Genomic DNA, 15,075 nt, shown 5'->3' with positions numbered 1-15,075 from the left:
TGAGGGAGGACATGAGAGTGGCTGGTGTTGGGGAGGACGATGCAAAGGACAGGGTGAGGTGGGGAACGTTGGTTTGCTGTGGCGACCCCTCGGGACAAGCCGAAAGTGCAGCAGTAGTTCCCTGAGACTTGCCAAATGTGAGCTGGGAGAAGCTCTGACCCCCACAGACCTTCAATGGAAAAGGTTTTGCCCACCCCAAGCCAGTGGCATTAAAAGGAAGAGAGGGTTGTCTTCCGGGAATGCTGGTGGTGTAGAGTGGCAAGGTGTGATGGAGGAGTGTCCCCATTAAAGGACACGGATACAGATGTCCAACTTAAGGTGGTTTTATTTTGCTTTTATTTTAATTATCAACACAACTCAACGGTTAGAACAAAGGACTGTATTTATCTATATAAGTAACTCGGCGACACTAGCATGCACAGCTAAACGAGCACACATTAGCACAATGTGCACATTCAACTTCTAGTAAATAACTGTAATTACACTCACCTTCTGGCATGTACGCACAGCGCTGAACTGAAGGAAGTAGACGTTATCTGTTAAGACAGACAAGCCACGGTAAAAGGGCAAACTATTTCCAGCTTCGACGCTGCACACGAGACATGGTGCATTCAAAGGCGTCTATGAGCCGTGCAACGCCAAACTAATAATATGGGCTTTCTAACAGGCATGCTGTATAAGTTACTGTTTACTGTGAATTGTTCACTTTTTTTTGTGGAATAATTTGAATTTCTGGTCGGTTATTCTTGGGAATGCTAAAATGCATTTATTTTTCACGCATTGGACTAAAGCACAGATATCTTAATATAAAGTATAATCTTCCCTCCGTCCACCATTCCGTTGGTACCGTAGCAGCTACTTGTCTCAGCGGTTTTTTGGGGTTGCTCTTTATCAGGCTAACCCAACTCGGTGCCTCTGCAAACTCAACAAATGTCATGACTGCACACCGGGCTCCAGCACTGGAAATCCAAGACAAACATTATTTAATCCCGCCTGCCAACTCTCATCACTCAGGACATCAAAGCTCACCAGAATTTTGTAGGTCACCCCCCCCCCCCCCCTCGGTCAGAGAGGTCAGGCCGAACCAAGTATCCCAGGCTTCTTACAACAAATTTAACATTGACTTCTTCATTATGACAACTCTTTACAATGTTGGAAACACATTTGGCTTTGCTATAAACTGAAATGCAGTTTTGAATGGAAATAGCGCAGCAGCCGACTCCCTCTGCTGTTTCTAAATCATCTTCTGCACCACTAGTCTGGAAGAACGTTAATCCACCTGTTACAAGAATTTCATGGCAGCAAACTGGATGACCTTGAGCTTCTTGTTCACAGAAACAAAAAGCTCCACTTTTGCTACTGATGTGCTCATTGTGATCCTTTACCAAGGAGGATTAAGGCTCATAGGTGAACTCTTACCATCTAAAAAACATCTAAAATATTCCATAAAGTACTGAGAATTTAATGTGTGAAATCTGTTTATGGGCAAATAAATGAAAACGTTATATTATATTGATGTGAATCAATTACTGCTTAAACTGAAAGCAAGCGTAACAGAATGGTGGAAAATCATATTTAACATCACTGCTAAAATATATTTTTTCTCAATCTAAATTCTTTAAACAGCAAAAACCACCTTTGTATTGGTGATTGCATTTTTTTTTTACCCAGACACTCAAAGATCTTCAGTTTACAAAGTCCTCATTCACGAGCAAAAATTAAAGTGTGTATTTCTGTTTGAAAAGTATTTGCCAATTCATTGTTGCAGCTACAAAATACTGCAACATGATTGAGAAAGGTGTAGAACCATTCTGTCACAGCACGTCTCGTGTGATATGGTGCAATTTGTTGCCGATTCCATGGTGATAAACTTTAAAAACTGAACTGGGGCACATGCTGGTCGAGTTTAACACTGAGGTGCTTTATCTCCAGGGAAGAATTGCAAGCAAAACACACGGTCTTCAACATTTCCTAAAATACACACTATTTTGCCAGCTGCTGTGTGATCTGCCCAACTGATTCTCAGTTTAGTTGATGTTTTTTTTCAGGGATTTTGCCTCCCGTTCAATTCTTATAAGGACAAGAAGACATACACAGGCAGGCAGCAGGAAATTTTATTGGTGGACAGAACTGACAAGGAGGTTCCTCGTAACCATAGTGTAACGGCAATGGTAACGTATTAATACACTTCACAATGATATTGACAGAGATAAACAGGTGAAAATAAGTGCAGAATAAGCTTCATTTCAGATAAACCAGATGCTGATTACTCTTTTAAACAATGAAATATTGTTCATATAACGAACTCTTGTCACAGTGCTGAGATACGGCTATTTACCCAACTTGACATTCCCAATAGCTGATTGGCAAAGTGTAGTGATAGAACTAAGACACATTTAAAACAATGAATTGTAAAATTAGCTTGTCTATTATGTCCGGGATTTTAACTGGACAGACACGTCGCCGTCTCTTTCATGATGCTACATGTTGCTCGGCTTTATCATCCAACTCTAGCAGAAGAAAACTCTCTAAAAGCAGGACATCGTCCAAACATGAAAAAGTGAATCGAATAACCATGCCCAAATTATTTATTGAATATTTCTTAATTTTAACTGATTGCCAATGTACATACAGCACGTAGAATGACTAAATAAAGACACAACATCGAACAATTTATAGATTGGACCGTTTCTTTCTTTTTTTTATCCAGGAGCATTATTTGTGTTTTCCCTACGTTGCTGATCAGTTCCGACATTTCCACCAGCTTTTGAAATGGCATGATGTAGAAATAAGTGTAAATGGGGACGGTGGAGCAAGTCCGTCTTTGCAATCAGAGAGAGACAAAGACAGAAAACAGGAAACATTTTTTTTTTTTTAGAAATAATAGACAATTTCAAGCTTTTGTGTAGCAGAATCTTCAGATGCACCAACTAAAGGCCTGAATATAATTCACAGACAACATCGCAGTGGGAAAAATTACTTTGCATGTCTGCAAAAACGCGAAGCTGTTAAATTCATGCTTCATTTCAATGCGTCTAAACTCCCGTGTTACTTTTACTTGGGCATTACACAAATTCCATTCCTCGCTACCATCAAGTTCTCTTTTATCTTCAGGCAAGCCAGCAGCTGAAGAGCAGGTCAGTACGTTCTCTTTCAAATGAACGGATATTTCACCTTATCAATGAATTTAGAATGAAAACAATTTCTGGATTGAAACGTAACCGACTCTCAGACAGGCAGGCGGCCAGATAAAAGAAATGACGACAGCTCCGACAAACACCGAGCACGATCCGTTAAACAGGACTTGCATGCAGTTTCCCTTTCCCCGTTGTCAGGACAGCAGGCGGGGTTTGCTGTGCATCAGACTTCACCATTAAAGCAGCATGCAGGACAGATCAATGTATTTCTGCACATAGCTGTGTCAGGATAGCTTTTATATTCACATGGACGTATTGAAACATATACTTCCATGTGACCAATAGGCAATAAGTGCAACGCAATGTCTTTTATTACTATGTGTGGACATTAAATTCAACTCAGGTCAGTCTTTAGACATTAACTATGTCTCATGAACTCGAGACACTGATGCGGACTCAGATGCAAGAGGGGAACAAAATTGCAGGACATATCAAGCAGTTCTTGTTTTTCAGACAGAGACTTATCCATGTCTATAAATTAAAGAAAGAAAGATCAATCCGAATGAACAGATCAAACAACCTGACATAGACCAGAGGCAAAAGAGAACTTGTCAGAGAGACTGATGCAAACAAATACAGTAAAGAAAGCGTGCAACTTTGCCATGCAGCCAATGATTAGTTCACTCGATACTGATGACCGATCAGCGTTAGTGTTGAAAGTAATCATTGAAAATCACACTTATTCCCATTAAACAATAGTTCACAGAACTCAGAACACAAGCAGTGGTTTTATTTAGCACTGGTGGTCTGAAAAACCTCTGCAAGTCAGTTTCTAAATGAAAACAGATGAAGTCTTTGAAACCCATATTAAAAATAAAAAAAAGAACTACGAGGGAGATTTGACATTTAGCATCTGTAAATGCAAAACGGCCTAAGAACAAAAACAGACACTTTGGGGGGGATAACTGGTCATTTCTTTGGCAACCAGGGACTATCTGTGGCAGGTTAAGGTGACATTTCAGATGCAGATATCGTGTGGTCTTTTATACATGGGGCTAAAAATGTTATCCTTTAAGTATCTGTGAACTATCGCCTTTGGTCTTTACAGTGCCCATGCAGCCCCTTTTAACTTCCAGACTGCTCTTGGAGATGGAATGAAGCAGAGAAAACTTACTTCTTTCATACCTAAGAGAAAAACAAAAACAGAGAATGCAGCATCAGTAACCTCATGAAAGGTATATGGTGCACATTAGAGCCACAACACATACGTAGACATTATTCTACTTTATATTACAATCATAAATAAAGGAATAAAGGACACACTGAACATAATCGCACAGTTTTGTGATTAAAAGCTAAACCTTCACAGTACAAACAGATGCACGGGAGGAAGAACAGTCAAAAAACATGTCATGTCGTTTAGCAGAACAAACTTGATCTCAAAGATATAATATGATTTCACAATGACCTCAAGAGACAGAGAGAGCGAGAGGCAGACAAAGCAGATTGTCGTACTTTTCCAGGAATGTAGTTACGGTCGATCGCTTCCTCTTGCAGAAACATGTGAAGACAGCGCTCATTCTGGGCCAAGGGGTGACCTGCAATTCTGTGCAAACGAACACAAAGACGGGCATTCGTCAAAAGTCAGTCATGTTTTTTTTTTTATGGTGTTCTCTTACAGGATACTTAAATTTAACAAACAAAATAGGGCTGGCTATTTGACGGACCTATTGATGAACTGCTCCAGGCCCGATCGCCGCTCCTCAATGAAAGTCCCCTCAAAAATGCCCTCATCCCCACGGAACGGCAGCTGCCTCTTTAGGGCTTTCCCTGGCAGAGAGGGTACTACAATCTGAGGGTATCAGGAGTCAACGCAAACAAAGGGGAAAGATGAAATATGTGGCACTTCAAAAAAATAAAATCCAAAATGCAGAATGTCAATCCAGAGGCATGTAAAGCTCTGCGTTAGCACGGTTAGGGGGAGCCCACAAAACGCGTGTTTTCGACGGCAACGCCAGCATCGTAATCCCACCGCTTTACTTTAATCGTCACTCCGCGTGGCACAAACAGCGTCACCCACCTTACTGTCTCTTTCCAACTCGTTCTTTAACCATTCAAAGTCACTGTATCTTCTTCTCACAGAGGAATCCTTCAGTTTGAAAATGGGAAGGTTTGTCTGGAACACAAGACAAGGAAAAGGACAATATTAACAAAAGCACTGCGGAGGAAACCAAATCAACGAGACAAAGCAAATCTTCGTGTGTGTGTGTGAAGAATCTTGGTTTGTTTGTCTGCAGTCGTGATTCAGCACTATTTGGATTTGCAAAGCAAAACACATGATTCCCAACTCTGAGCCAAAATATGTTGCTCAGGGAAATTAACACACGCACAGAGGTCGATATTGACAACAAATAGAAAAATGCAGACGAGTCAAATACATTTTCGTGAAGCAATAATTGCATACTTGTTAAATACGAACCAAAAACAATGCGCCATGTCAGGGATTTAGGATTTTCTTCACTCGAACGAGTTTAACAGCCAGACTACTAGACGAGGAAGCTAAGTATGCTAACGTTAAGTTAGCCTTCTCACTACTACTCTTGTTAGAATCGAAATTATTAAAGAATAAATAACAATATATATATATAATTATTCATATTACAAAGAAGAAATGCGGCAACAAGCGTGCTACAGTTAGCGTTCCCCGTCTTCCCAGCATTTTCTTCCATTCGACGTAGCTTTAGGTCGGATTCTTAACACGTAATTGATCCCAAACTGGGAATGTTATTTTTATAGGATATCCCGGTGCCATGTTTAAGGAACGACCAAAACAGCGTTAAACCCCCCCCCCCCCTCGGAACCTGACAGGTTACAGTCCTCAATGCTAACCTTTAGCTCTGTTGATGCGAAGCTAACTAGCTAGTAACATACCAGTTATTTCAAAAACATTTAACTCTCCTTAAAACCTTAACATCAACTCCGCATGAGAGACGTGGCTTAAATGTAAAAAAATAAAAATAAAATAATATTCACCGCCTAGCGTAGAAAATGTTGGTCAGACGGTGAAATAGCTCCCATGCTAACCTTGTTTACCAACTCCATCGATCACCCTGTGAAACCCAGAGCCAGGCCACCTAGCAAGCCCCCCGTTATATTATTAATAATATCATTACCAGCGCCCACCTCGAAGGACTCGACGCGGCGTAACGGTACCGTCACAGCCCGTCCCGTGTGCTAACTTCGACACGAGCGGCTACACATGCTAAGCGGCTAGCAACAACAGTGTTGTTATAAGTTAGCCTAGCGAATGCAAGCTAACGCTGCCGTACGTACCCGCATACGAACTCCGTAGGCTGTGTAGCGGCACCGTCCAGCGCCCATGATTTGTGGGTCAAAAACGTCTATTTCCAGAAAATTGCTGGGGGGGCCGTACGCGTCTGTCAGGTCCTGGGGCTTGGAATTCAACCGGCGAGTGTCGGCCACCTCTGACATCTTGTCGGGTTGTTCTCGGATGACCGACGGCGAATTAGCGTCAAAACCCAAATGCGGCTCAGAATCTCACAACTCATCTGAAGACATCGACTGATGGCGAGAAGTAGAGCAGACGAGGGTTTCTATTTATTTATTTTATTACCCTGCAGAGCGTCCTGCGCCGTACCAACCCTTCCTGAATCTGGGGAAAGAAACTGCGTTCATTGGTTCTGCGCCGCTCGTGTTTTGGGTCGCGGCCCTGCGCGCCCTCTAGCGGACAGTGAGCAAAGCTGGGGAGCTTCAACAACCGAACCGAACTCCAACATCAAAGGTCCGCAGTTGTACCGCACATAATAGAAGAGAACTTTTGACGTGAATATAAATGCCTTTATTTAGTAAAGTGAGAGAAACAGCAGAGTCATTTTATGTAATAGCAAGACAGAATATAGTGACACAAACATTTACATGCTGGTCGCAATAACAACAACGTAGGGTTAAAAAAAAAAGTTCATTCAAACATAAAAAAAAACAACTTACACTGACAACAAGCACTATTAAATATAGTCATGGCTGAGTAAATAACTGGTAATTTAAATGACTATCGTTTCATGTTTGTTTTTTACTGATGCTTTGCCAAAGACCATAAGAATACAATTTTGTTTTCCAAATTTTGTAATGAGTCCATATACGCACGCACACACACACACGGATACATAATCCCACAATAAATTAATTTTAAGTGCCCTGCAATCAACTGCAAAGTCTTTTTTTTTTTTTTTTTAAGTCAAACTGTTGTAATCCCAAATCCAAAAATTCAAAACAGGACATAATTGACATCAAGGATTTAATATCCCACATGTCTTCTTTAACAACAGTTTATGTCGCTGTGAAAAGCATTAAGGCAAACGTTTGGCCGAAAATAATTTTGGCAAAAAACAGGCTTAACAGCTCTCGCTGTTAGATAATGAAAACCTTGTAAATCATCATATAAAGCAACGCCTTCTAAAATCAAGAGGTCAGAGACAGAGAGAGGCTTTGATTGAGTCGTTCAAAATGCCTTTTTTTTCTACTGAAAATCAAGTAAAAATTTGGCTTCGTACAAAGACATTCTCTCCTCTACTTAATATTACTCTTTTTCACCGCAGAGGTGAATTTTGATGTCCCACATATTTATCCTAATTATTATACAACAGCAGGTCAATGAATTATGGAAGAAATCTTTGGCCTCATTCAAAACGGCCCTAAAAATTCACCTTTCAGGGGGACAGAAACGGAGATAGTCATCGCGACTCTCTCCGGATCAATCCCCCCCCCCTTTTTTTGTCCACCTACGTTGTACATATTATGTATCTTTTTATTTTATTGTTATTTTGCATCAATTGAGTAATTTAATATTAGTTTTTTTTTAATTGTTAAATGTCGACGATTTATGTACTAAGGACTTTCAACGGAAACAAGACCGCAAGGGCTTTTTTGAAATGCTCCTCTTAGACAGGATGTTTGACTGTATTTGTACTGTAATACATTCTACTGTTTGACTGTACTTGTACTCTAACATTCTATCTCATAAATATATTCATCATCATCATCATCATCTTCTGATCGTTTTTCCTCTCCCTGGCTCTGGGGTCTTTCCCATTGGCTGTCATCTCCTCACATGGTCGTAGCCCTTTTCACCATTTCTACCAAATGCCTGACTTCCTCTTGTCTATAACTAAACTCCTGTTAAGAAGTGAGCTTCCTCTTTTTACACACAGAACATGCTTTTCTCAGTGCAATTACAAATTTCAGCACATTCTCTACCCAACATATTTCAGTAAACATCCATCTCATGACATTTTGTGAACTTGGATCGATTAAATGCTCTTTGTCTGACATGTAAGGGGAAACAATTTTGTGTTACGGTCATGAAAGACAAATTCAGCACTGACCCACGCATCCTTTGTTTTATTCTTCTGATCTTTTAATTCATGCAGGACAGGCGTAAGGACGAGAACATCTGGATTGAAAGCTTTGGGAACGCCAACCTTAATCGAGATTAAACAGAAAGCTGCTCTGCCTCTTCAGGTGAGATGTGAACCGAGGACGTGGACGAGGAGCAGGGAGTAGACAGGTCTGACTCCATGGGGATGAGGAGCGAGAAGCCTGTTTGGGCGGAGGTGACAGAGGAGGTGGCGCTGTCGGAGCTCTCGCTATCAGACTGGGAGACATGGCCGTACTCACTGACCGGACAGGCTCGCTCATTGTAGTTAAAGTTCTCTTTCAGGCCTTTGGAGAGTTGACGCCAAGCCTTAAAATAAAAGTGGGTGGGGGGGGGGGTCATGTCTTGTTTTGCTGTTGTCAATTCACTTGATACATGTTTGTCACTAATTACTTCATATTTTGCCAGTATTGTGATGAAAAGAAAAAGGTTTTCTCAAAATAACGAAAAAAACGTTGTTATGCACGTCTAACGACGTTCCACCCACGAGGCACAGCTGCATCCACATCTGGATCAAAGATCAACATGAATCCCTGTGTGAAAGCTACTGACCTGGACGTCGGCAGAGTTGAGGGATGGCTTGGGAACCACGGGCAAGAGGATTATTCTGACCCTGCGTGGGAGGTAGGCACACGTTCACTCTCAGGACCTGACACCAGCAACGCTAACGTCTTCTAACGTTCTGCATAGCCGCAGGTCACAGAACGACTGGGCCGTGGTTAGACTCAGGCCCTGCGCTCAATCTGGCTCTCATTAATCCTCCGTTGGTCTCTTGTGATATAATCTGTCAGCATTCTATTTAGAGACAGGGACTCATTGACAATAGAATACCGTCAGAGCATTCCCTTATAATTCATCAAGCAGAAAGCTTTTTTCGTTGTTTTTTTTTTTACAGCGTTACAGTAATAACTGACATCCACTTACTGTCGAAACGGAATATTTTTTTATTTATTTTTTTGCACATGAATTACGAGTAGACACACGAGCCAACCAAACCTTTCATGGCGCAGCAACATCAAGACGAGTATGATGAGGGTGAGAATGGCCAACACATACAGCACCGGGGTCCACGCAGACACCGAACCATTCCTTTGATTGGGGTCTGTTTGGTGGACAGAGAGCAGGATTATATATATATATATATATATTAAAAACCTTAAACATTTATTCATGTACCATATGTTTTGGGTAAAAAAACAAACAAGTTGTAGACATTCATAGAGAATGTTAAATTAGATTTGTGCAGATTTAAAGGGGAATCAGTAACTTGTTTACTTCCATATTGCCCGGCCATCCTAAAATGTAAAAGAGCTGTTTGTTGTCAGTTTCTGCCTTTGAATCTGACTGACTTCTCTCTGTAGAGGTGATGCACTGAGCCTAACCCCAACCCTACAACATGGCCATGTTAAGGTCTTACTTCCAAATTCATCGGCATTAAAAATGGAGCTTCTCTAACCTTAGCAGTTATAACAGCATTCATTCTTCCGGGAAGACTTTTTTACACGATTTTTAATCCGACAAATTGTAATTCACCAAAAAAGAATGTTATTTTTTCATATTCTTCACATTTGAAATTGTCAACTGATCAGATTTTATTCACATTAAAGCAATCTGTTGAGCAATGTACCAACCAAATAATGATATTTTGAGAACTATGTCGCAGAAAATGTGACTTGGATTGAATTATTAGATCGGGTGGCAATTCAGCATGACTTCATTTGTTCTGCACAAGCCACTGTTAGTTAGAGAGCCTTTCCTCGGCAGACACGTTGCAACAATACCTGTACTGTTGTTGGATCCCCAGACCACCGGCTTACTCCAGTCACTCCAGAATAAAGATCCTCCGCAGTGTTCCACAATTTTACTCCTCACCTTAAGCTCATACACGGAACTCGCGGAGGGCAAGTTGATGCAGAAACTCTGTCGCTCAGTCGACACCCTCGAAGTCTGATGGAGTCAAGAACGGAGATTTTTTTGTCAAATAAATGCAGAAAGCCCAAAGAAGTATAGAATGAAATAAGTTTCTTCCCCTCGAAGGTACCTACATCCCACTTCTTGTTATTGATCCTGTAAAGAACTTCATGCTCGACACAGTTTGAAGCGGTCTGGTTCCAGTAGAACCACAGGTTGGAGTCCGCTTCAATCTGGACGGTCAGGTTGGTTGGTGGAAATAACTTCACTAGAAGCAAACACTCAATGTGATCACGGCATAATAGGGCAGAAAATGTCCAAATGTTCTACCAAAATATTAGATTTTTTTTTTTTCCTAGGAAGAAATTATTTAATAAATTCCAACTTATTCATGTAAAAAAAAAAAAACAGGTAATTCCCCGCTGGCGATGCATTCGGGGTGTACCCTGCCCCTTGCTCACAGCAAGCTAGGATAGGCTCCCCGTGAAAAGTGTAAGAACATGGATTGATGGATGATTTGTTATTTTGGAAACTACCCGCCACCATTATGATGCTGTAACCCTCACATACCTCTTTTTTTAAGGTGGACGTTGTTCACAACGCTGCTGTTGCCGTGCGCCAGTCTGGTGTAGAATGTGTTGAACCTGTCTGTTGTTTCCCGATAGGGCTGGTTACAGCCAACGATTGTGCTGTTCTCCCACAGATAGGCGGCACACTCGCTGGCTCCTTGATAGGAGAACCTGCATGGAGAATTCTACTTCGTCATCCGCGTGCCGACTAAAGCAGCGGCACGTGTTTATTAGCAGGTTATTGAGGTGAGGTTGGCTCATTTGACTGGAAACATGAAGAGACACATAATCCATCTGGGATAGATTTAATTGAATGTAACATTGATTGAAATTTAATCAATAATATATATGTACATATATTGAACTAATATATCAATATTAATATTAATATACAATACTATATTTTCTATTGGATAATAGCTAACTGTACAGATCAATCCTCTGTACTCTCTGTACTACTACTGTACTTTCGGCTTGTCTCCTGAGAGGTCGCCACAGCGACCCAACCTTCTCCACTTCACCCTGTCCTTTGCATCGTCCTCCCCAACACCACCCACTCTCATGTCCTCCCTCACTACGTCCGTGTATCTTCTCCTGGGTCGTCCTCTAGCCCTGTTCCCTGGCAGTTCCATCCTCAGCATCCTTCTACCGATATAGTCCCCGTCTCTCCTCTGGACATGTCCAAACCATCAAAGTCTGTCCTCTCTGACCTTGTCTCCAAAACGTCTAACCTTCACTGTTCCTGCCTGCACATGATTCTTTACTTCCTTTCCACATTCTCTCCATGGCACTGTTGACCCGAGGTACCTGAAGTCCTCTCCCTTCTTTACGTCTATTCTTTGTAACCTCACTGCCCCCCCCTGGGACCTTCTCTCCTCCCTTTTCCAGAGCAGACTTCCATTTCTCTAAATTCTCCTCTACCTGCCTCTCACTGCGGATCACATTGTGATCTGCAAACATCACATTCCAAACGGCTGTTTGCTGTGCATGTGAATAATAAAAATCCTCAAATTATTTGCTCCTCTCCAAAGTATAAGTCCTATAACTCACATATATTCTAAACATTAATAGCTAATCCGACAACTGTGTACCGTGCATAAGATGCACATTTTAACTCGGTAATATGCTGCACTGTAAAAAGCGTGGAACTTCCAATCATACAAAAGTTGGTATGCTGAATTAGAAATCATCAAGGATTCACTCTCATTCCATTTCAAGAACTTAAATGCATAAATAAATATAATACATGAATAAATATTTAAGCTTACATTGTTAAGATGGAGAGTAAGAGTGATACATTCTGATTGATATTTAGAACCTCAGCCCAAAGTTCTGTTCTTTGCAGGCCAATATATTAAATAATGTTGTAAAAATGCATTTTACTATTTGTGTGTGTGTTTTTTTTTAGGGTTACTGTCATACAAACCAGCTGTAGAAGGTATAATTGACCTCTGGAGTCCCCTGATGTTTCCAGGAACAGTGAACATATTTCAGATGGATCACCAAACAGTCAACATCTGTGAAGCACAAGCAGAACTTAAATCAATCTTTAATTAAATACACTATCATCAGGGCACTCTCTCATTTACACACGCACACACACACACACACACATACACACATTTGTAATACCATCAATCGGTTATTTACAGTTATGATCTTATATGAATTTAATTATATTTCAAGACAAAATAGGAAATTGTCTCAAAATTGTGGCAAATTTTACATGATCTATAACAAAAAAAAAATAGTTTGAGCCATAAATTCAAAGCCTTTGGTTCTCGAAAGTGCAAATTCTCATAGACTTCTGCAATATTTGTTTTACTTTTGATTTGCTGTGTTGAATGTGAGTTCTCTGATCAGGTTAGTTTTACTTTTAGAGCTTTGAGACATTTCTAATGATCTCCAGCACCACAGTAATCGGCGAAAACATGTGCTGCGTATTAGTGCTGCTGGGAAGACTGTTCGGGGGGGTTTCCACCATTGTGTAGGATAGATGTACTTTCCCGAAACTTTACAATCAATTTATTTTTCTCTAATTAGAAACAATCATGCAGGGTAAAGGGTTTGGTCGATGGTCTTCCGACTAGCGCTCCCACAAAGCCACATTAGAAAAGTGACAAAATATTCCAAATTATCTTAATTAGTCATTATCTGAACCACAATTTGCCTATAATTGATTTTTAAAATAATATTTAGGCTTTAAATGTTCTTACCTGGAGGTTCTTTGGCAAACACATGGATTGTCAGCCAGAGAAGTAAAAGCAGCCTCGTTGCCATCGTGGAACACGGAAACAGGATGTTTTCGGCTCAACTGCAGTCCCACATCTTCAACGGAGTATCGACGCATCGCACAGTTCATTTCCTCGTCTGCTGCTTGATGATCATTGGTCTGCTTTGACAAGAGAGGAAGCTGTGCACCTGCAGCAGGCCTTTATGCTGTGTCACATGTCACCTAAATAACTCACAATTTCTACGTATTTTTGAACAGGAAGTGCAGCAGCGCTCTATATACGACATCACAGTGCCTCCAGTTTCAAGTAGTTTCACACAGACTCTGTGGAGAGAGAGAGTAATTATTACAACACAAAACACATGCTATAGTCGACTCTCTCTCCCTGGCAGGGAGGGCAAACCAAAGCCCTCTTCCACAGGAATGTCGGTCAGCATTCTGTACATTTATTATATAGTCATAGTCGCTAAAACCTCTAGTGAAGAGTTTCAGGTGACATCATTAACAGCTGCAGCACCGCTGTGTAAATATGTCGTGTGTATTAGTGCAACGTGCACCAAAGTATCTTGAACTGAAATTAGAGTGGCAAGATGTTGACTATAGTTTTGCATTATATCACCAAAGAAGAGCTAAAATGTAATGTATGGATTCTAGTAGGGTCGTGTTCAATCAGATACGTTCTGTTTGTGCTGCACCAAAGTAGAGTTTTGTGGGTTTGGTTTCCTGTTGCAGGAAACTGTTTAAGAACACTGTGAAGGTATAACTACATCTAAAGTGTATACTCCATAGTGACTATCTATATTTTAGAAAATTAATAGCAGGCCAGGCACCTTCATTTTTTCTCCTTTATTTTTATTTACAGGAGAAGCATAAACTCTCTGAAGCAAGAATAAAACACAAAGCAGACCTGAGAAGGCTACAAAAGCACTTCTACGGAGATTTGTGACTCTAATTAAACTTCACAGTAAATTCTAACAAAACATGTCTCTGTCATGATTCAGTTATTATGCATTTAAATCAGCTTCCCCCTGTGGAATACTAGGAACACTCTTTACTGCAGGCTTAACGTGCTTGGCTACCTGAATGATTTTTTGGTAAAGCGAGTTGATGAACAAGATCTGCACATGTCAAATAGATTTTTGAAAATAAAAATACAAATAGTAACTCTTAAAGCTGTGTCATCTTAAAGTTGTGATAACTAATATTTAAGCACAGTCATTTTCCCCATCACAATAAAATATGAAATTTAGGCTTACCTCACACAATCTATGTGATATTTGCCATTCATGTTTACAATCATTATATTACATGTATTTGCTGCAAAAACTGACTATTCTTATTATACTATTAATTTATCTTCAGTCTTCAGTCTTGTCTGAATCCGGATCACAGGTTACGCTGGAACATATTCCACCTGATTATAATAATGTTATTACCAAACTCCCCAAACGGGGGTTTCCCCTTCTTGACTTTTATTGTGAAATCCAGTCTTGTACCGACAACAAACAAGCATGTGTTTTATTTTGAAAAGGAGGAAGTCGCTTTGTTTTGATCGCCGCACCGGAAGAGCCTGTCACCGGCGCTCGTCTCGGTATTATCGAGTTCAAGCGGCGTTATTCCCGCACGACCTTTTCACAGAAAGCCGAATGAGCCTCGCGTTAAGGCGCCTTCCCGGCGCTAAATGGCCGGCGGCGCTCCCGACGAGTCTTCTCGCGGTGGCGTTTGTGTTCGTCGGCAGCAGCCATGGCGAGAGCTACGAGATGGACAACGAGA

The 15,075-nt window shown here is 40.9% G+C and overlaps 2 protein-coding genes across 2 annotated transcripts; both read right to left on the bottom strand.

Moving 5' to 3' along the window:
- Positions 1-4,595: 4,595 nt before the first annotated feature.
- On the bottom strand, positions 4,596-6,800 carry snx12 (sorting nexin 12). Its single transcript, XM_068744268.1, has 4 exons — positions 6,471-6,800; positions 5,218-5,313; positions 4,865-4,989; positions 4,596-4,743 (listed from the first exon to the last, which is right to left on the bottom strand). The coding sequence occupies exons 1-4, from the start codon at positions 6,627-6,629 to the stop codon at positions 4,596-4,598; spliced, it is 528 nt and encodes a 175-aa protein (XP_068600369.1). The 5' UTR covers positions 6,630-6,800.
- A 198-nt stretch (positions 6,801-6,998) lies between these two features.
- On the bottom strand, positions 6,999-15,047 carry LOC137900203 (cytokine receptor common subunit gamma-like). The gene is made up of 10 exons (XM_068744267.1): positions 15,005-15,047; positions 13,286-13,378; positions 12,492-12,586; positions 11,921-12,050; positions 11,071-11,226; positions 10,635-10,768; positions 10,371-10,536; positions 9,586-9,691; positions 9,142-9,202; positions 6,999-8,898 (listed from the first exon to the last, which is right to left on the bottom strand). The coding sequence occupies exons 1-10, from the start codon at positions 15,045-15,047 to the stop codon at positions 8,647-8,649; spliced, it is 1,236 nt and encodes a 411-aa protein (XP_068600368.1). The 3' UTR covers positions 6,999-8,646.
- Between the last annotated feature and the right edge of the window lie 28 nt (positions 15,048-15,075).

The sequence above is a fragment of the Brachionichthys hirsutus genome, chromosome 10 (assembly GCF_040956055.1).
Source record: "Brachionichthys hirsutus isolate HB-005 chromosome 10, CSIRO-AGI_Bhir_v1, whole genome shotgun sequence".
Taxonomy (NCBI): Eukaryota; Metazoa; Chordata; class Actinopteri; order Lophiiformes; family Brachionichthyidae; genus Brachionichthys; species Brachionichthys hirsutus.
This window is presented reverse-complemented; position numbering and strand designations above follow the sequence as displayed.

Bases quoted from the DNA above. Each gene is read 5' to 3' on its own strand.
- snx12 (XM_068744268.1), bottom strand. From the start codon at position 6,629: ATGTCAGAGGTGGCCGACACTCGCCGGTTGAATTCCAAGCCCCAGGAC. The intron at 5,314-6,470 runs GTACGTACGGCA...CTTGTGTTCCAG, and splicing joins CCTACGGAGTTCGTATGCGG to ACAAACCTTCCCATTTTCAA. The intron at 4,744-4,864 runs GTCCGTCAAATA...TCGTTTGCACAG, and splicing joins CTGGAGCAGTTCATCAATAG to AATTGCAGGTCACCCCTTGG.
- LOC137900203 (XM_068744267.1), bottom strand. From the start codon at position 15,047: ATGGCTGCTGCCGACGAACACAAACGCCACCGCGAGAAGACTC. The intron at 10,537-10,634 runs GTAGGTACCTTC...TGACTCCATCAG, and splicing joins TCAATAACAAGAAGTGGGAT to ACTTCGAGGGTGTCGACTGA. The intron at 9,203-9,585 runs GTTTGGTTGGCT...CCTCCCACGCAG, and splicing joins ATGTTGCTGCGCCATGAAAG to GGTCAGAATAATCCTCTTGC.